At 52.3% G+C, this 21187-nt stretch overlaps 1 protein-coding gene across 1 annotated transcript in view; it reads right to left on the bottom strand.

Moving 5' to 3' along the window:
• The window catches only part of RAP1GAP2 (RAP1 GTPase activating protein 2), a 273779-nt gene that overhangs the window by 197072 nt on the left and 55520 nt on the right, over window positions 1-21187 (bottom strand). Inside the window, exon 3 of the mRNA XM_075559607.1 lies at window positions 17894-17929. Coding sequence (XP_075415722.1) covers window positions 17894-17929 — 36 coding nt within the window. The remainder of the gene's footprint in view (window positions 1-17893; window positions 17930-21187) is intronic.

Raw genomic sequence — 21187 nt, forward strand, 5'->3', positions numbered from 1 at the left:
TGCGTGGAGGAGCCCCAGGGGGACCGGCCTCTGATGAGAACGGAGGGTCCCAACGACACTGACTTCCCTGCCTGCAGTCACGCATCTGCGCATGAGCACAAGGCCTGGGTCCGGCCTGAGGAAGACGACACGGGGCAAGACACAGGGTCGTCTGGCTCTTATCTCACGCCAGCCGTGCGGCTAGAGCAGGCTGCTTTACCACCCTGAGCCCTGCTTTCTTTAATGTGGTGCGAGAGGCCCCAGGAGACCCACCTCACGGAACAGATGTGAGCAAGTGCTCAGGAACTGGCAGCTATGTTTGCTGCTGTTATCAAGTAATAATTTCATGGCTGTTACAGAAAAAAAATCGTCATGAATCTTGTCTGTACCTTTGCATGGTAAGGAGTAGGGAAACCGTGTGTGCTTCTGAGAGTGGACGTGTGTGTGTGTGTGTGTGTGTGTGTGTGTGTGTGTGAGAGAGAGAGAGAGAGAGAGAGAGAGACCGAGACCAAAGAACAGATTATATGACTGTCTGAATGCGTGGGCCTATCTATAGGTGTATCTGTGAGTGTGGATGCAGACGCAGCCAGAGCCCGCGATGACTTACCCTAGAACCAGATGTTGACCTCCTGCGAAGTCACAGGACTAGGGACGTCCTGCGGTGGTGTTCCCTGGTGGTTCTTGAGCCCAAGCAGGCAGGAGCTGGTGTGAGCTACCTGCAGCCCAAAGTGACGGCCTCCAAGCGCCACCTAGTGGCACATCCTCTGCTAAGCTCTGTTCCCTACTGGAGGAGACCGTGAGGTCCTGGTGGGCTGATGACACAGTGGGCTGCTTGCTAACCAAGGGTCCGCAGTTAGAAACCACCAGCCACTCCAATGGAGAAAGATGAAGCTTTCTACTCCCATAAGAAGAGACCCAGAGGGGCAGGTCTACCTGGTCCTACAGGGTTGCTATGAGCCAGAAATGACTCCGTGGCAGGGAGTTTGATTTCAGTTTGTTTGTTTAATCCCTACTGGGGGCCCTGGGGGCATAGTGGGCTAACCCCAAGGTCAGCAGTTCAAACTCACCAGCTACTCCTTAAGACAAACATGAGGCGTTCTGGTAAAGACTCACAGCCTGGGAAGCCCTATAGAGGGTCGATATGAGTCAGGATCGACCCTGAGGAAGTGGATTTTTTTGGATCCCTAGTGTCCTTGGGGTTCCCAGAACATCCCTGCAGCATGTGACATGTCGCAGACTGGGCAGGATGTTCAGGCTTGTCTGGCCCTGGAAATCCTCTAAAATCTAGTCAAGTACTGTGCAATAGAACATTCCGGAACAACAGAAACACTCTGTGCTGTCCAATGTGGTCGCAGTCACTGTTGAGCATTTGAAACGTAGCTAGCGCCACCGAGAAGTGAATTTTCACATGTAGATGATTGAAACCGGCATTGCCATATAGGACTGGCAGCTGCCCTGCTGGACGGCACAGATCTGGAGGACTGAGCCCTTGACCAGCTATGCCTCCAACCAGGTGCCCCAGGACTGCCCAGGTACAGCAACTAACTGACCCCTTTAACGCAGGCTTGTTTAAGATGGGCTCTGGCATTGATCCGACGGCCACCCCGACAGAAGAAGCACATGAATACAGACATGCTCCCAGAAGGCAGTGGGAAGCCCTGGAGAGCTGTCACTGAACGACAAACCAGCCCGGAGCACAGGAGGTGTTCCTAAGGCCTGGGTAGTGTGCCGTTTTGCTAGGATTCTGTACTCCCCAAGACTGGGAAAGCTGGGGTCTCACTGGCTGAGAAGCTACTAGGGGCGCTTCTGTGCCTCCTTATTACAGATAAAGGCCGTGGGTGGCATAAATGGTTAAGCCCTCAGCCACCACCCCAAGGCTGGCAGTCTGAATATACCCACAGGCCCCTTGGGGGAAAAGCCTGATGCTCTTCTTCTGAAGGATCACGGCTATTGAAAACTCCATGGGGCTGCTGAATGAAAGACTTGCGGGTCACCACTGTGAGTCAGGGTCCACTCAACAGCAACTGACGTGTGTGTGTGTGTGTGTGTGTTTGTTCATTTTATAACAGCAGACACAGACATGGCTTTGGAGACAGAGAAACCTGGTTCGTTTCCCAGCATAGCAGTTGTATGACCCTGAGCAAGTGACCCCCGGTCTCTGAGCTCATCTGTAAAATGAGAATCAAGCACGCAGCTTACAGGGTGGATCAAAATAACACATTTCACCTCCTTCGCTACACAGAGTGAGCACTAATGTGGGCTTGGGAACTCTCACTGTTTTCATCACACCTGCCGTGAGACCACCATCAAGCAGGATTTTGTAACCTGAGAGGAAGAGCCTGACACCCACTGGGACACCCTCCCTGCTCTGGCCAGTCTCCACATGGTGGAGACTCCGTCCTGCGGCATCTGGCAGCCATCCGTCTGTCTCTGCAGCACACTTGAAGCCACCTCCATCTCGCTCTGGAGAAGCTGCTGGTCCCTGTCCATCCACTACCAACACCCAGCACTCACACCTGTCCTACATTGCTGGACCCTTTCATATCCCGGCTCAAAACCTCCAACGATGTCCCCGGAGGCCAACAAAGTAAATCTAGACTGCATAGCTTCACCTTCAAGGCCTACCACAAAGCAGCCTCCCCCCACACCACCTCCCACCACACTCTGGACCAAAAACTCCACTCTTCTGAGATCCCAGCCTGACTCCCAAGCTACCCGAACACCTCTGAGCCTGTATATGATCAACAGAGAGATCAACAAGCCACAGAGAAACCAGAAGCAGATCTGAGGATATGTAAGGATTTAGGAGGAGAAATGGGGGAGGGGAGGGATGTGTCAAAGTCAATGCTAGAACCATTGATTCCAGTACTATATGAAAAACAACTCAAACGAATTATCATTTCATCTCTTATCTTATCCCCTATGACACTCCAAATAGGAGAGAGTTAAATGTAAAAAAGAAACAGTTTTTTAAGTTATGACACCTAGGAATTATAAACTTTCTAGTAGAGAAGGGGTTTCTAGGTGTATAGTGATCAAGGAAGGCACAAAGGAAGACGGACAGGTTTTGAGCTAAAAAGCAGAGTCAGATTTATGCACAAATGGCAAACTGAGACAAAGTATTTGGCAATAAATATAATGACAAAATGTTAACAATTTAGGGTGCAGCACAGCACCCACGGAGCACACGACATTCCTCTAGCTCTTTAACGCTTCCTCCCTCCCCTCCCCCTCCCCACTATCATGATCCCAGCTCTACCTTACAAATATTGCTAGACCGGAGCATGTACTCTGATATAGATAAGAGCTCTAGACTAGACACAGGGAATCCAGGACAGATAAACCCCTCAGAAACAATAATGGGAGTAGTGATACCATGAGGGTAGGGGGAAGGTGGAGTGAGACAGAAGAGAAACAGGGAACCGATTACAATGACTGACATATAATCCCCCCACCCCCCACCCCTGGGGGATGAACAACAGTAATGTGGGCAAAGGGAGATGGTGTGTGTGTGTGTGTGTGTGTGTGTGTGTGTGTGTGTGTGTGTAAGAAATGAAAATAATAATTTATAATTTATCAGGGGCCATATGGGTGGGAGGCTGGGGGAGGGAGGGGGAAAAAGGGAAGCTGATACCAAGGGCTCAAACAGAGAGAAAATATTTTGAAAATAATTATAGCAACATAGGTACAAATGTGCTTGATACAATTGATGTACGGATTGTGATAAGAGCTGCAAGAGCCCCCAATAAAATGATTTATTTTAACTTTTATTAATGAAAAAAAAACCAAATAATGGCTCAGTAGAATAACAGGCGTCACTTCAAAACCAACCTCCCTGCCCTTGTGTCAACGCCGAACCACGGGGATCCCACAGGACAGGTGAGAAATGCCCCTGTGGGTGTCTGAGGCTGTAACTCTTAACAAGGCCTCATCGTCCTCCAGAGAATGCTCAGTGGTTTCGAACCGCTGACCTTGTGGTTAGCAGTCCCACATATGACCCTACACTACCAGGGTATCATTAAGAACTCTGTTCTCAAAAAAGATCTTTAAAAGACTTGGCTATGTGGACATATTTTACCATTAATTGTAAACAGAGGAAATATAGCTACATTTTTTTTAACTGACATCAAGTGGATTTTGACTCATAGTAACCCCATAAGGCCAGGTAGAACTGCCCCCCAAATGTCCCAGGAGGCTGTCTTTCTGGAAGCAGACTACACATCTCTCTCCAGGGAGCAGCTCCCGGGTTCAAACCACTGATCTTCCAGGCAACTGCTGAGTGCTCAACCACCGCGCCACCAGGGATCCTTCGGAGATACCTACAAAGATTGATATTGAAGGTGGCTTTGGCAGAATTCCTTATGCAACATCAGAAATGAAAAACAACTTTTGTTTTTCATTAAATAAACAGGGAGTGTCACCCTGGCAGGATAGAGAGCAGTGTTTTCCATCAAGTTTTTAAAGAATATTTAATGTAAAAAATGCTCTAAATTTTAAAGTTTAGAAGGAAACTAAAGAGGAAAGCAAACATAAAAGACAGCAAAGAACACATCAAAACGGGCCTTGTCCGTGGACGGAGGATGGCGTGTCCTTTGAGTGTATCATCTGGTGTTTGTATGTGTTTTCTAAGTCTTCTGCAGTGAGCATGTACTATTTTTAAAACCAGAAAGAAACGCTATTTTTAAAAGGGGGAAAAAATCTGCACCAATATGGGGAAACGCTTTTCACGCAAGGCAGAAAAACAGGCAGCAGCCAAGCCCATCCCCCCGGGGGCTGCAGGCCTCGACGGAGGCACGGACACTTGGCTGGGCAGCTGGACTGTTCATTCCGAGTCCCACTGAACACTTGTATTAAAAAAAGGATCCACATGCAGACCGAGACTTGGTGGGGAAGGGGGAATAGGAACCGGGCACAATGCTGGCACACCCCTGGCAGGAGCTTAAACTGGTAAAGCCACTCTGTAGGGTAATCTGGAAACATTCAGCCACACAACAGTTCTACCTCAGAGTCCCCCCCCTCCCCACTGACTTTCCACACAAATGCACAAAAAGCTCCCCCTCCACCCAGTCGATGCTGACTCATGCAGCCCTATGGGACAGAGGAGAACTGCTCCTTTGAGCTTCCAAGACCTTAACTCTTTACAGGAGTAGACAGCCTCATCTCTCTCCGACGTAGTGGCTGGTGGTTTCGAACCACCGACCTTGTAGGTAGCAGCTCAATGCATTACCCGCTACACCACCGGAGGGTCAAACAAGGAGATGATCACTGCCGCCTTATTAGCAAACTCAGAAAATGGCAATACCCTAAACCGCCCATCGGTAAACCATCTGATTCCAGCCCTGGGCGACCCTGTGTGTGTGAAAGCAGAACCCTGCTCCCCAGGGCTGCCAGTGGCCGGTGTTATAAGACTTAGATCACCAGGTAGTAGTAGCTACAAGTAGCTGCTTGGATAGACACCCAGACTGAACAGGTGGGGGAGGGAGGAGGGTGCGTGTATGCTCACAAATACATGCAGATTTAACCTGGGCTATTTGTCTATAAGCATTTAATTTGCTGCAAGCATGTCCATGAGTGTGATGAAGCATACAGGAGGAAGACAAGTTGCTGGGCTTGGGGGATCAGGGTCATAGTCTTGGGGGACACCAAGGACAACTGAACAACCTAGTTCACAAAGACGAGGTGCTACCTCCATTAACTTGGGTTAATGATTGGGGTCTTAAAAGACCCTGGACAGGCATGTAAGGTACGAAGAGTGGTCTTCCCCCCACCCAGAGGGAAGACGAATGGTGAAAATTTTAAAACCATTAACCCAGTAGACCAGGGGGACATTAGTCTCCATAACCGCGAAAACAGGGAGCTCAATGGTGCCCCACTATCAGCACCACCTGCTCTGGGAGAACGATATGGAACAAAACTAAAACTCACAAAAGAGACCGGCTCTCCGATTGGCTAGAGGCTGGTGGAATCCCTCAGCATCTTCCAGGTCTGGAGCTTAACCCACCCCCGTGGAAGAATAACTAACCGCAGAACACGCAAAGGGCAGCATGTGCCCAGCGGCAAGGTCCAGAGGGCTAGGAGAGGAGGAGGGAAACCGGAAACAAAGGGAGGAAGCAGGGTCAGGAAGAACACAGGGATGGGATGGCGAAGACACGCGAAAAGGAGAGGCGTGCTCAGTGTGGGATAGGAGACGGGTAATCTGCTCTGTGAGCCTCCCTTAATTCAAATGAAAAGGGTTTTGTTTTTAATGTAATTTTTTATTTTTTATTCCAAAAATAAAAAAGGAATGGTCACTTCATTTTTAATATATTTTGTTTAATTAGGGTTTTATAATTTTATAGCCAAAAAGAACTGCCGAGAGAACACTAAAGCGCTCAGTTCCCATCTGTAAAGCATAGGGTCTGAAAGAGTTGGGAAAGTGTCAGAATGAACATTCTGCTGCGGGGCGTCTGGGTAAACTCAAACCCCCAACCTTACGGTCAGCACCACCCAGGGACTCTTATCAGTGGGAGGGACAAAATCGGCACAGGTAAATGCCACCTGACTCTGCAGCACGGCTAGCCCTCCATGGAGGAGCACAAAATCCAACAATCATGGCAAGGCAGCACCTGGTGGGTGTGCCACCTCTGCGCTGTCCGAAGCATCTCGCGTAGGAGGAGCCTCCTAAATGTCTGTGAACAGGTGGAACTGGAAAAGAACGGAGATCTTCTACCAACTTTTAAAAATCTCCTGGAAAGAGACATGTTTTGCTGTCACTGTGTACCGTCAAGTGAATTCCAACCCTCACGACCCGGCAGGGGTGCACAGACCTGTCGGCGGGGCTTCCCAGGCAGGAATCCTGAGAGCGAGGTGCAGGCCTTTGCCCCACGGACCTACCGGCTAGATCCCAGCCACCGACCTCTCAGTTCATAAGTGAGAGACTGTCTCCCATGACCATTGAGTCTGGCGGGGGGGGGGGGGGTACAAAAGTTTTAGGAGCAAATAGTGGTGATGAGAGCATGATACTGTGAACGCAGTTCCCAAATCTAAACCAGCCTGTGACGGGCTCAATTCCAGCCCTGTGCAGTACAACGACCCCTGGGGGGTTCCTGAGACGGCACTCCTTATGGAGGAAAGCCTCACCTTTCTCCCTGGGGCAACTGGTGCTTTTGAGCTGTGGGCCCTGCGGGCAACACCCCCACACATAACCCTCTGCAGCAGTGGCTCTCGACCTGCCTCATGCCGAGACCCCTTCATACAACTCACGTCCTGGTGACCCCCAACTGTCACATTATTTCCGTTGCTACTTCATCACTGTCATTTTGCTACGGTGATGAATCAGACAACCCCTGTGAAAGGGTCGGTCAGCCCTAAAGGGGTCACGACCCACAGGTTGAGAACCACTGCTCTACACCATCAGAACTCCTGTGAAAGTGATTTGCGCAGATGAAGTGCGCATTTGCATATGGCTATGTGTTGTGTTGTATATATTTTATCACTTTAAAAAAATAAGAGTTTTAAGTGGCCTGAAAGAAAACAGCAAATTTCTGAGAGTGGTTGCCTGAGTGGACAAGAGCAGCATGCTATGAGGCCAGATGGAATCATTACAGGGACTTAGGTTTACTGACAATGGTTATTTCTTTTACTATTGGGGGGTGGAGGGCTTCTTGAAAATGCAGCCACATGGAAGACAGATTAGCTGCAAGTTTGGAAAGTTGCCCTCTATCCCAAAAACTCACTGCCATCGAGTCAATCTTGACTCATGGAGCCATGGTGGTATGGTGGTTGAGGGTTGGCCTGCTACCCTGAGGTCAGCAGTTCAAAACCACCAGCTGCTCTGCAGGAGAAAGAGGAAACTTGCTGCGCCCACAGAGAGTCACTGTCTGGGAAGGCCTCGGGGCAGTTCTATCCTGTCCTGCAGGGCTGCCACGAAAGGGAAGAGCTGCCATAAGTCTAATAACACCATGAGACCTGGTAATACTATGTCGCCAAAACAAATATCTCTATATATCCAAATTGAAAATAAAGCAATTAAAGAAACCGGAAAACATGTGAAGTCCGAGATTTAAAAGCAACACAGGCAGTGTGGATGACTGTGCATTCCGGGTCGTGAGTACCCAGGCTGGCTGGGCTTTGCCCTCTGTGTGGACGGGACGTGGAAACCAGCCTCGCCACAGGCAGGCAGGATGCCCTGGGAAGCTGGCTGGGGCTTCTTTCCTTCTCTTCCCTCCTCCTCCTATTTTTACTGCATCCTGGTTGCTATGGAAACAAGGGGCACCTTGGGTTTTCAGCGCTCAGCCCAGATGCTGCTGACTCCAGGAATAATGTCAGAGTGTGAACAAAGTCAAAGACCTGCTCGTTGAGATCTCGCAGACACCCCGTGCCCCCCCCACCCCCCGGCCCCATTTATCTGAGCGTCTGCATGTTCAGGTGTGTGTGCCTGCAGCCAGACCAACGTGCGTGCCTCTCTGTCTGCGGAGGGAGACTGAGGGCTGGGTACACATCCTGTGGGCCGTGTGTGGGTATGCTTGCGTGTATACACAGCCCCAGCCTATCATTAATGCAACCAGAAATCTTAAAGCAACCAACATGTATTGAGCACCATGTGCCTAAAGAGTGAGAATGGACGACACACGAAACCGCTAGCCAGGGAGACAGCAGTTCATGAATTACTGAATGAAAATTTAATGTGCCCTGTAAACTTTCCCCCGCTTCACGATAAAAAGCTTAAAAGGCAAAAAAAAATAAAGTTAGTCGTTCCAATCCACCTCAGGAGAAAGGCCTGGCAATCTCCTTCCCGAGAAATGAGCCATTCAGAATTGTGTGGAAGCCCGGCGAGGCACCGACGTCCACTGGCATCCTACCGCTCACAAAGACGATGTTCTGGTGGACAGCGACTGAGACATCACCTGAGGAGCACGCATCGGTCTCCCTCCGTCCAGAGGAAAGACGGGTGATGAAAACCGAAGGGCGCGTGAACACCATCAGCCCAATGGACTCCTGGACGGCACAGGCGCCCGTCTCCACAGTTCTGAGGTGAGAAGAGCCAGGCGGTGCCAGCTCCCACTGCCAACTGCTCTAAAGAGAGTCACATTCGGAGGTTCCGGGTGGAGTAGGAGAAAAATGGGGAGCAAAGCTCAAGCCATCAAAGATGTCCTGTTTATTGGTCGGATTGAGACGGTGAAGACCTTTAGTTAACTTCAGACCGAGAACTGAACTCACCCCTCCCCTCCTATTAGAATAACCAACCGTTTTACAGGGCAGCCTTTACCCAAGAGCAGAGGGTTATGAAAGAAGAGAAATGGAAACAGGAAACACTGGGAGGAAGTTGGAGAGGTGCCGGTATGTTGAAGGGACAATGATTTGAGATGAAATGTGGACAGATCACTGAATGTAAAACCGGATGGTCTGGAAGCCTTCACCTAAATCACAATTTTAAGAATGTTTTATACAATGAAGATTATCTCAGGACATTCGATTAAGGGGTTCAACCAGCTTCCCTAGCTCCAGAAAGTAGGGAATCAAGGAGCATAAGAAATTCTGTTCTACATTTCACCCCCCTTTTGATCAGGTTTCTTCTATGGACTCTTTCATCAACATGTTCAGTAAGGGTAGCCAGCCACCCCGCCCCACCCCAGTTCTGGTCTCAGAGTAGAGAAGGCAGCTGTTCGTGGCGGCAACTGCCCACACATCCCACATCCCCCTTCTAGCCCAGAGCCTCCCCCTTCCTCAGCTGCTCCAGGCAAAGACCAATGCTTGTGCTTTGAACGGCTGCCTTCAAGAATTCTTCACGTTGATTCCTGGCTCATGTGAGCCCCAACCGCCCTCTGAGAGGGATCCAATCCACATTTTCTATGACTGGGACAACAGAGTCCCTGGGAGATTAGGGTCTGGTACCCAGGTAACACAGCTAAGAGGAACAGAAGGGGGGGGAATGCTATACAAAGGAGGGGGGTGGGCGGAGCACGAGAGCTGACTGTGATTACACAACTCATCGTAACCATGGTGGGGGGTCTAAGATTGATATGGGAATGACTGCACAAATCTCACTGATATGATGGAATTCTGTGTAAATTATGTGCCAATAACACGGTAAAACACAAACAAACCTATAAAGTTATTTCTACTCAGATACACATGGTTTCACCCTGAGTCGGACTCGAGGGGACAGTCACTGATTGCTTTCAGCTACAAGCCAGGTACGAGGCTCCCTGCTAAACCTGCATGATCTCCCGTGAACCTCACACAGTTACCTCTCACTGTCATGGAGTCGATGCCGACTCACAGCAACCCTGGAGGACGGGTTCGAATTGCCCCTGTGAGTTTCTGAGACTGTCATTCTTTATGGGAGGAGCAAGGCTCCCCTCTGATCATTTGAAAACTGCAGACCTTTCGGGGAGCGGCACAGTGAGTAACCCCTCCACCAGTCACCCCAGGTCAGGGTGCTTACTGCGCCCCTGTACAGACGTCGTCGTTTGTTCAACAGAGGAACAGAGCGGCTGTCGCACTTGCCCAAGGTCTCCAGGGCTGCCTGGCTGCCAAGCGCAAGCTTAGCCACTGAATCTGCCTTGTGGGGCAGAGAGCTTTAAACAGCACTGGTTCCCAGACAGCTGCAGAAGACAAAAACAGCTGCATCGCAAGCAGCACCTCTGGCACTTGATAAGGAACGCACAGGCTTCCTGGGCCCCACCCAGGCCTGAGGAAGCTGAGTCTCCATGGGTGGGGCCCCGTTTCACATGGTCCCCTAGCTGAGTGCACTCAGCATCCAAGGCCAGCGGCCGCTGGGCCAGCCTCCGCTGAGCAACCCACAGGGTGGCACAGGGTGCGGGCAGGGTGGGATGGGGAGAAGCAGGCCTGGGAAGTTCACCCCCAATTCCAGAAAGTGTCTGCTGGGGTCAGCTTACCCCAGAAAGGGGCGGTGGCTGCCTGTCACCAGTCACACACCCAGGCAAGGGCCCCAGAAGTCAGTAGTGTGGCTTTGTGGCTTTCGGGCCTCGGATTTCCGCCCACCCCACCCTTTCAGAAAGAGCTGAGAGGGGAAATGCTGCGGTCACCTGTTGGTTCACAGCTCTGCGGAGGCAGGGAGGGGTCAGTCACCTCATCTGGGCAACAAACAGCAAGGGAGCCCAGTCTCCGGACCCCCTCTGTGCACAGGAGAGGAGGCTCCTCTTTCACAGGGCTCCAAACTCAGAGGAGAGGGGCCCAGAGCAAAGCCGCCAGTTGAGAAAACCAGCACCCACTGCCCGGCAGCCCGTTCCCGCTCCCGTCACAGAGACTTTCTCAGGAGGGTTTCCGAGACTGTAAATCTCTGCAGAAGCAGTCTATTCTTCCTCCCTTGGAGGAGCTGGCGGGTTGGAACTACTGACCTTGTGGCTAGCATAACGTGACCAGACGTCCATCTTTTGGCCGGACAGTCCTGATTTTTAACAATTTTTCCCACGTCCCGCAGTGTTTATAAAAAGTCCTGATTTTTGGAAAGAATGCACAACAAGCTAGGGTATATGGTTTTGGCTACCATGTGGCTATTTCACCAGGACATGAGTTTTATCAATGGTGTCCCGCTTTACCATTGTTAAAATCCGGTCACCTTAGGCTAGCAGCAGAGGGTATCTGTAATGGGGTATTTTACCTTTCAGGAGCCCTGGCAGCAGAGGGGTTGTGCGTTGGGCTGCTAATGAAAAGGCCAGCAGTTTGAACTCACCAGGTGGCCCGAGGCAGAAAGCCAAGGCTCTGTCTACTCTGAGAGTCACAGTCTCGGAAACCCAGTGGGGCAGCGCCACCCTGTCCTGAAGGGTCGGCGTCGACTCGGTGGCGGTGAGTTTGGTTTGAGTTTGCTCTACCTCCGCTGCAAATATGGTCATGGGTGAGGTGGACAAAGAGGAGGCCAAGTGAGGAAGACGTCTTAGGCATAACCAAACACCTTGAGCTCGGGGCCCTGGGTGTAGGGGAGGTCAAGGTCAAGTGGCATAACACAGTCCACGAAGACAATGTCCTGCATCCAACTTTGGTGGGCATCCTCTGACTAAAGTACAACGCATGATGTCTCCTAGAGCAGGGCAAAGAAGAATGATGAGCATGAGGAAGCCGGTGGGGCCCGGCCGCCACAACCATTATATGAGAACACCAGAAACCAAACTCGATGCCATCGAGCCCATGGACTCACAGCGACCCCCTGTCAGCTTCGGAGGCTGTAACTGCTTTCAGGTGTAGAAAGCTCAATCTTTCTCCCACAGACTGCTGGTGGTTTCAAACTCCCCGCCACGCGGATCGCAGCCCAAGGCATAACCAGGACACTACCAGGGCTCCTGAAAAACGTGGAAGAAAAATGTGGAGCAAAACTGCCACTAATTTCTTAAAAGAACAGGCATACTTGTGTGATAAAGGCTGGTGGAACCCTAAGACAGAGCCCCTTAGCAAACCTCCAGGTCTGGAAATGAACTCGTGTCCTTGGCTTCATTTTTCAGCCCAACAACAGACACGGGTCTCAAAGGGGAGCAAAAGCACTAGGGAGGTACACACACCTTAGAATCGTCAACCATTTGGGGTCAAAAGGGCAGCACTGACCCCCCAGGGCAGAGTTCAGAAAGGTAGGGAAGGAGGAGGCATGGAGACAGGAAACACCGGGAGGAAGTGGGTAAGCGAGGGAACGCTGCCAGGGCTGCCGTGAGCCACAGGAAGCAAAGGGTGTCTGGATGGGTGAGTGGATAACTGGTACACCTTCACCCCGCTCACAATGAAAAGTGTCCTTTTCAATCCCCTGGAAAGCAATTCTACTCTGACATACCACCAATCTCTGGAGTAAGAGTCAACTCCACTACAACAACGACATCTTCAGGAAATCAGCACAGGAGCGGCTGCTGGATTTGAACCACCAACTGTGCCATTAGGAGCCCAACGCCTAACCCACAATGCAACGGGGGCTCCTCTCAATAAGTGAGAAGGGGGCTGTATAACCCCTGTCACTGGACATTCAGAGACATGTTTGATGACCATATCTGGGAGAGGGGGTTTGTGGCATCTAGCAGATATAAGATAGAGATTCTGCTAAGCGTCCTACAAAGCCCAGGACAGTGCCCACAACAGAGAATCATCTGACCCTGATCACTAATTGTGCCGAAGGTAAGCAATCTTAGCTTGGGGTGACTGACACCAAGAGTCTACTTGAACACCCAGCCCAACCGGAACCATTGACCATCAATTCCCTCTTGCCCAGTCAGAAGCAGGCCTTTGAGTCAACTCACAGCGACCCCATGTCGCAGGAGAGTAGAAGTGAGCATCAATAGTTACCTTGGCTGCAAGCTGTACAGGGACAGGTGGCCAGGCCTTTTGTCCACAGCCCCAGTGGGCTCAAACAGCCAACCTTTAGGTTAGTAGACAAGATCAGATCATTTGGGGGCCCCTCGGGACTTTTCCCTTGGGCAGTGCCCACCCCACACATTTTACGGCACACTGGAATAATGTGGGGAGGAAGAGATGGGGGTATCAAGTGATCTGCTGTGAATCCAAAGGCAGTTAGTTGCAGCCAGAGAAGTCACACGAGGAAAACACAAAGAACACAACCAAGCACCTGCCAGCCCCCACAGGGCTAGGGGTAGGGTCGGAGGCAGTTGAGGTCCTGGGAAGGAGCCTGCGTAGACTCGGCGTTAACGAGTCCTGCCATCAGAGCCACCACAGAGGACGGACGCCTTTGGAGCAGAGACACAGGTCTGGAGTCGGCTTTGGGGATGATGAATTAGTCAGAGCTGTCGGGCATGGAGGAGGAGGTTAATTAAGGAGGCTTTGTCACCGTCTGGGCAGGAGATAATGGGCCTGAACCAGAAGGCAGAGGAGCAAGGAGGAGGGCAGGCGAGGACTAAGCCTATGACTCAGAGGCTCCAAAAGCCAAGTGAGAGGGAGCCAAGAGCGGGATACAGGCGGGAGAAAGGTTAATTGGGAGTGAGTCTGGTCCAGGGACCCAGCCGGAAATGATCAGCCAGCAGCTGATGCCACTGCTGGGGGAGGCGGGGCGAGGTGGATGGCCTGTGGGCAGGGCATTAGGACGCATCTCCCAGGGACCTGAAACCTCAGAGAGGCCCCTCATCTGGAGTAGAGATGGCCCAACTTCCACGATAGGATGATTTTTCAGTTTTTCAGATTTGGTGTGTTGGGCTAATTGGCTTTTTGAATGTTTGACTTCACTGTCAAGATCTTGCCTAAAAAAAAACCCGATTCCCAGCTTCTCTTGGAAAGTGGATCTGATGGACTGGGCCCCGAACACCTGCAGAGCCCCAGGGTGAGACGGAGCAGGCGCCGCCAGCCCTTCCAAACAGGGTGACGGCCAGTCTGTCTTCCGAAGGAAGAGCTGTGGTCTTTGATAGAAAGCTGTGAAGATGGGGGAGCTGACGGAGAAACCAGAGGAGAGACCACGAGCTGCGCCCACCACCTCTGCACAGTGCTGGCTCAAATTAAAGACGCTCCCTTTGGGGGGCCTCGGTGTACCCACCTGAAAAATAGGGAGGTTGTTTTATGAATCTAGGGTCCCCTTCTTTGTTCACAGGACTCCCCCAGGCGAACCTCTCTGGCCTAGCTTTGAGATGGAGCCCGGGAAACCAGAGCCCTTGCATTGAAGGCCAGCCCAGGCAGTAAGGAATCCCCAACACAGCCAAAGGGGTGGGGTGACCAGCCTAGAGCAGACTCAGGGCCCAAGGCCCACCTTCTAATAACTGAGGCAAGAGAAAAGAAGTTGGCTTGTTTAGGAGCCTGGGGCTAGGGAGGGTGGGAAGGCGCAGGGTTTGGCAAAGACACTGAGAGGCAGTGCTGGCCCACACTGTGGGTGTCCCAGACAAATTCCAGGTGAACTTAAGAGCCAGCATCGCACAGCCAGAGCTGTGTTTCACTAGGTCAGAAATCGTTGGCAATGGGCTCCTCATCACTAGGGGTGACCAAGCTCAGGCTAAGTGACTTGACTAGGGGACACAGAGGGCTCACGCAATGGCTGACTCAATTTCTTGGCCCCAAGATCAAGTGCTCCAAAGATCTGGAGGTTCCCCTCTCCCTGGGAAAGCTGCCAGCGAGTGTGGGTTGAATGATCTGCAAAGTGTGATGCGGGGCAGGATGCATTCTTCCGGCTCAAGAGTTGGCAGGCCCCTGCTCTAGAGGTCGGGAGAAAGCACAGACCACCCACTTCCTTGCCCTCTTGTCCCTCCCAGGAACCTAGAGCAGACCCAACATCCTGGGCCCCTGGCTCCTACCTCACCCTCACCCAGGCGTCCCACAGAAGGAGAGGGAGCACGCAGCAGAGGCTCTGAGAATAAGTCCCCAGAGCCAATGACCGCCTCAGACAGCTCTGTCCTCCACCTCCCGCACCAAGCCCAGAAAGCCAGCAGAAGAAGAAAGGGCCTGGCTCACTCCCAGCCAGCCATCAATGTCAGGCATGGCTACCTGAGCCCTCATCCGTCAGGATAATGCTCGGAGGAGCCCACGGTGGGCAAGAAGCACAGGTCAAGAAGAAGACATCCATCTTCCCTCTCATTCAGAGAAAAAAAATCTCCAGCCCATGTCCCTGATGATCAGGGTCCTCTAGCCTCGTCCTCCAAGGGATACTGCCTTCACGTCTAGAGACCTGGGGTCCTCTAGGACTCCTTGAGGAGTTTGCTGGGGTGGAGGGTGTCCCCAGGGATGGCTGGGGAGGGGCAGAGGCTGTCCCATACAATTCTCAGGCCTCTGCCCTGGCCCCACACATTAACACAGCTCTCTGGCCCCAGGACCACTCAGTCCCACCAGCCACAGAGAAATACCCCCTCTGGGCTCTGGAACAGTAGGGCCCCTCCTGCTGCTGTCCCACACCCACCTCAGAAGCGCCCCATCCCAGCACCTGCTGGCCAGGGCTGCCCATTCAGCTCCCTGCTTACCCACCAGCCACCAGCCACCCATCAGACCCAGAAACTGACGTCTATCAAGAAACCTGAACAGAGGCTCACCAGCGCTTCCTGGGCATGGTGGACACTGTCTGGGGTGAGGGCCAGGAACACTCGGGTCCCCGGAGTTTGCAGGCCTGGCTGTCTGGCAAATGGCGCCTCCAGGTTTGTCCCCAGAGCCTGGCAATGAAATCAGGCCACAGCCCAACTGCCGGCTAAGCACCCGCCCTGCTTCTCCCCGTAGCCACTCACGCCCCACAACTCCCGATCCTAAAACAGACGTGTTCGTTCGTGTTACCATAGGAACTCACCAAAGCCAAAAAAAGGCATCGTACACCACTCCCAGAGACCCACAGAGCTCGTGTCCACTGTTGAGGCAGGCACCCACACAAGCCTACCTGCGCACACACACCAGCACCCACCAACTCAGTCCTCAAGCCCAGGGCGGTCCATCCTGGAGGAATCAATGAGTCCAAACCTGGCACCCGGGACAGAAGCAGGGGTCCTCCCCCAGACCCACCTGGCGAGACCTGAAATGGGGCTGTCTTCCTCACCTTCTCTCTTCCACCCACCCCGAAGCCCAGCCCTGCGCTTCTGCTATCGATGTGCAGGAGAGGTGGGCTGAGTTGATTCAGCCCTATGTCCCTAGCTAGAACACCAGAGCCCAGCAACTCTTGGCAGATGTCTAGGTGTGTGAGGGGAGCTGACGGGGAGAGGCCAGCCCCTGAGGGCTCTGCAATGTCTTTGGGGTACCTCAAGGATTCTCGTCATCCACAGTCAACAAAGTAGAGCAATGAGGTGTGGTCATGGTCCTGAGCCAAATCCAAGGACCTAACGCAGGCTCAGAAAAGTCCTCCTATTTAAATCAGGGGTTGAGCAATGAACACGTGGGTTTTCCAGAATGTAGTCTAGAAAGCCGGAGGCAGAGACTGGGCCCAAGAACACGGGGACCCCGACTCTGCTTTCTGCCCCAAGATGACAATGTCACCTTGCCTAAAGCAGGAAGACCAGGAGAGCGAGTGGGGAGGGAGCACTAGAACTGATTGTGAGTACACGACTCATTGTAAAGGTGAGGTAACCTCAGCCCGTGGGGGGAGAGTTCTAAAACTGATTGTAGTATGACTGTACACTTCTTGACAGGACTGAAGGATTGAATGATTGAATTGTGAGTATGCGGATTGGGTGCCAATAAAAACTGTTTTTCAAAAGGGAAAATGTGATAAAGATGTGTTTGTTTGTTTTTTCAGAAAGAAAGGGAACCAGGAGAGGCATGTGTCTGTGGGTGGGACAGGGGGGTGGAGTCCCAAGTTCAAAAGGGCTGTGGTATAACAAGACATTGAACTTTCTAGATCGGGCAAGGAGGGACACAGACTAGCATTACTTCTCTAAGTGGGAAGAGGATCAGGGTACAGGTGAAATGATTAGGACAGAAACGTGCCAGCCAGTGAGACAGGTCCAGGGGTGTTAGGAGAGAGGAGTGTCGGCTTGGACTAGGGCAGATGGACAACTGAGACCGTCAAAGTCATGAGCTCTTTCCCAGACCCTGAGACTGGCCTGGGGGCCTCAGAGAGCCCCAGGGCCACAGGGGCCAGCTAAACATGCACACGCACACGCACGCACACACACACACACACACACACACACACACACACACACACACCCTGATACCAGAACATTTTGTCAGGTTCTACAACTATGTGGCAGAAATTGTCAGGCAGATGGGACTGAGGCTTTAAATAAAAAGTAAGGCGATAGCAGCCAGTTACCTTTCTTACACCCATGAGTCTGTGGGCCGAAACTCACATCCAGCCCGCACATTCTCCCTACCCCAGTGCCTGCTGCTTCCATAACAGCCTCCCCCTCTGCTAGCATCAAGAGCCCACCGGCCAGCCCTCTCCCAAGCAGAAGCCCCCGGGCTCAGAGGGAGAACGTGGTTAGCATGGCAACACCACTCCTGTCCCCACAGCTGAGGGAAGCAGGGCCCCAATGGTGATCCTGCACGCATCATGCCTGGCTTCTACCAAACAGGAAGTGGTACTTACTTGACCTTCAGACTCGCCAGCATGGTCTTGTCGATCCTGCCAAGAGAAAAGCATGGGCTTCAGTCAGGGCCGGGCTGAAAGCTCCCTCTTGCCTGGCATCTGCAGGGAAGGGGTCCTGGCGCCAGCCAGACCACCAGACTGCCAGGGGACAGCTGCTACAGGACGGGACGTTCACCCCCAACCCTGGGAGGAGACGATGGTGAGCCCCAAGAGAGCTGGGGACACACAGAACAGGTACACTCTGGTACGACTAGCCTCCCCATTGTAGAGATGAGGAGCCTGAGGCTCATAAACTCAGTCTCCAGATGCAGGGGACTGAAGCGCTTTGTATGTGGCCTCTCCCTCATCCCTTCCATTCCCACCAGAAGACTCCAAACCCAGCTCCGCAGGCTGCTAGCTGCCAGGCAGTCGGCACATCAATACGACCTGTGCTTCTGCTTGGGGAAGACGTCTAGGCACCACCCTGCTGCTCAGGGAGCTGCCAGTTCATGCAGAGAGGCAGACCCACTCCTGGGATGGGACTGGCAGCAGATGGACTCCACCAGGCAGAGTTTCAGAGCACGTTCGCCGCAGACTGTCCCGGCAGCCGCTCCTCCACCCCAAGCCTGCGCCTGCCTTCACTAGGAGACAAGGTGGCACTGCTAAGCTTCTATTTTTACCCCTTGCATATGCCAGCCCTTATGGATATGCAAACGCAGCCCTCTCCCCTCTCCAGAGAGAAAGGTGGGCAAGATTCCCACTGTATCTACTCTTGCTTGGGGGCCCCCACCATCAGTGCCACATTGTTACCAGATTGTCACTGCCAATGTCGTCACCATTGCTGTCAACACCACCAGCAGCAGCCAGCTTCACTATCACCACCACACGTTGCCATCACCTATGTCACCATCTGTACCACCACAGCCTGTGCCCACCACCCATGCCACCCTCATCACCAGTGTCACCATCACTATCATGACCATTACTGTCACCATCACTAGCGTCACCACTACTGCCAGTGTCCCCCTCACTTCACCATGACCACCAGTGTCACCCGGGTCACCATCGCAGATGAGCATGACACAGGGGATACTGAGGTGGCCCCAGAGGTGATGGTGACATGGATATGATGGTCCCGATCATGTCACCAATGTCTGTGTCACCATCACTGTCATTACATCACCATCAGGGTCACCAATTCATGTTGCCAGCACCTACACCACCATCTATCAACATAGATTGATAGAGATAGAGAGAGGTCGAGATGATAGAGCTAGAGTAGAGCTAGAGACAGAGATAATGGAGATAGAGAGAGGTAGAGATGATAGAGATAGAATCAGAGTAGAGATAGAGATGACAGAGATAGAGAGAGCTAGGGTAGAGCTAGAGATAGAGAGCTAGAGTAGAGATAGAGATGATAGAGATATAGAGAGCTAGAGTAGAGATAGAGATGATAGAGATAGAGAGCTAGAGATAGAGATTAGAGAGAGAGAGCTAGAGTAGAGATAGAGATGATAGAGATAGAGAGCTAGAGATAGAGATGATAGAGAGAGAGCTAGAGTAGAGATAGAGATGATAGAGATAGAGAGAGAGCTAGAGATAGAGATGATAGAGATATAGAGAGCTAGAGTAGAGATAGAGATGATAGAGATAGAGAGCTAGAGATAGAGATGATAGAGAGAGAGCTAGAGTAGAGATAGAGATGATAGAGATAGAGGTAATGGAGATAAAGAGAGCTAGAGTAGAGCTAGAGAGAGATGCTAGAGGGAGGGAGAGATAATAGAGATAAAGAGAGCTAGAGAGAGATGATCGAGAGAGCTAGAGTAGAGCTAGAGATAGAGATGATCATGATAGAGAGAGAGAGAGAGAGGTAGAGATGATAGAGCTAGAGAGAGGTAGAGTAGAGCTAGAGAGAGAGATGCTAGAGGGAGAGAGAGAGCGCACGCACTATCACCACTGCCTGTGTCCCACCAGGGTCATCACTAATCTCATCACCACCAGTGTCCCCATCAGTCACCATCTGCAGCACCGCTGCCTGTGCCATCACCACCCATGGCTCTATCATGACCACTGTCACTACCACCAGTGTCCCCATCGCTACATGTCACTACTATCAGGACCACCATCTCTACATACAAGGGGGCTTCACAACATTCACGGGGAAATTTCATTGTGTCTGATTTCCATTTTTCCACAAGATGTTGAGGCCCCTTCGTACCCCTGCCCCTGGTGTCAACATCAGTAGTGTCACTGCTGCCAAGACCAGTGTCACTGTCACTATCCGGATCACCCTCACCTGTGACACCACCTCCCTGACACCATCACCACCTGTGTCACCACTGCCAGAGTCACCATCTGTTATCTCACCGCCATCACAGTGTCACCATCGCTATCAATGTCACCAAAGTCACCACACCTCCAGGGTGCTTGAAGCCCTGGAAAGTTTGCTCAGCCACCCAGCCTAGCTGGCTTGGCCACCTGAATAACGGACGGGGCTGGGGATCGGAGAGGACACAGAGCTGGCCCAGCCGTCCTAACGACACCGTCCACACCGAGCCCTGAGCTGGGCAGGGTTTCTTTCCCTGTGAGCAAGCTCCCTGCACCTTCTGACCTCGGCTCCAACCGCAAAACAAGCTGCTGGTCTGGGTCCCTCCCGACTTCGCCCCATACCTTCTCCTGGACCCCTGCCTTGGGGCTACCACTACTGGTCCCCAGGGGCTCACCCCGGCCCCCGCCTCTAGGATGCAAATCCTCTTTGCCACTCCTTTCAACTCCCCAGATGAGAAGCCAATCGGGTCCCACCTTCTACTGGAATATTTGTAGCCCAGAGCTATCCAATCGTTACCCAATAATAAGCCCTGAGGTTTTACTTTTCCTCATGGAGCCATTATCCATTCGTACGACAGCCCTGCGCTGTGGGCAAAGCAGAAAGGGGAAACTGAGACCCAGAGAGCAGAAACGTCCTGTCCGAGTTCCTCCATGAAGTCAGTGCAAGCCTTCAGGGACTGAACAGCTGGCGGGGTGACCTCTGGACCCCCGAGTGGTCAGCACTGCCTGCCACACCGCCTACTGGCACTCCAAGTCGCTGCAGCCACATCCACCTGCCCACAACAGCCCTGGCATCTCAAGAGCCCCAAGGGAGGGCCACTTTCACACAGGAGGAAGTGCCCCAGCACCCTCACACCCTAAGGTTCATACCTACCCTGTGGCCTGCCCACAGGGTTCCCATGCCGGGCGTGGCCCAGGAAGACAGAGGCTGAGATGAGACTGGGCTTTGCCCTTTCAGGAAGCCAGAGTACTGGGTCCTCTTTGCTG

This window comes from Tenrec ecaudatus, chromosome 10 (genome assembly GCF_050624435.1).
Source record: "Tenrec ecaudatus isolate mTenEca1 chromosome 10, mTenEca1.hap1, whole genome shotgun sequence".
Classification (NCBI taxonomy): domain Eukaryota; kingdom Metazoa; phylum Chordata; class Mammalia; order Afrosoricida; family Tenrecidae; genus Tenrec; species Tenrec ecaudatus.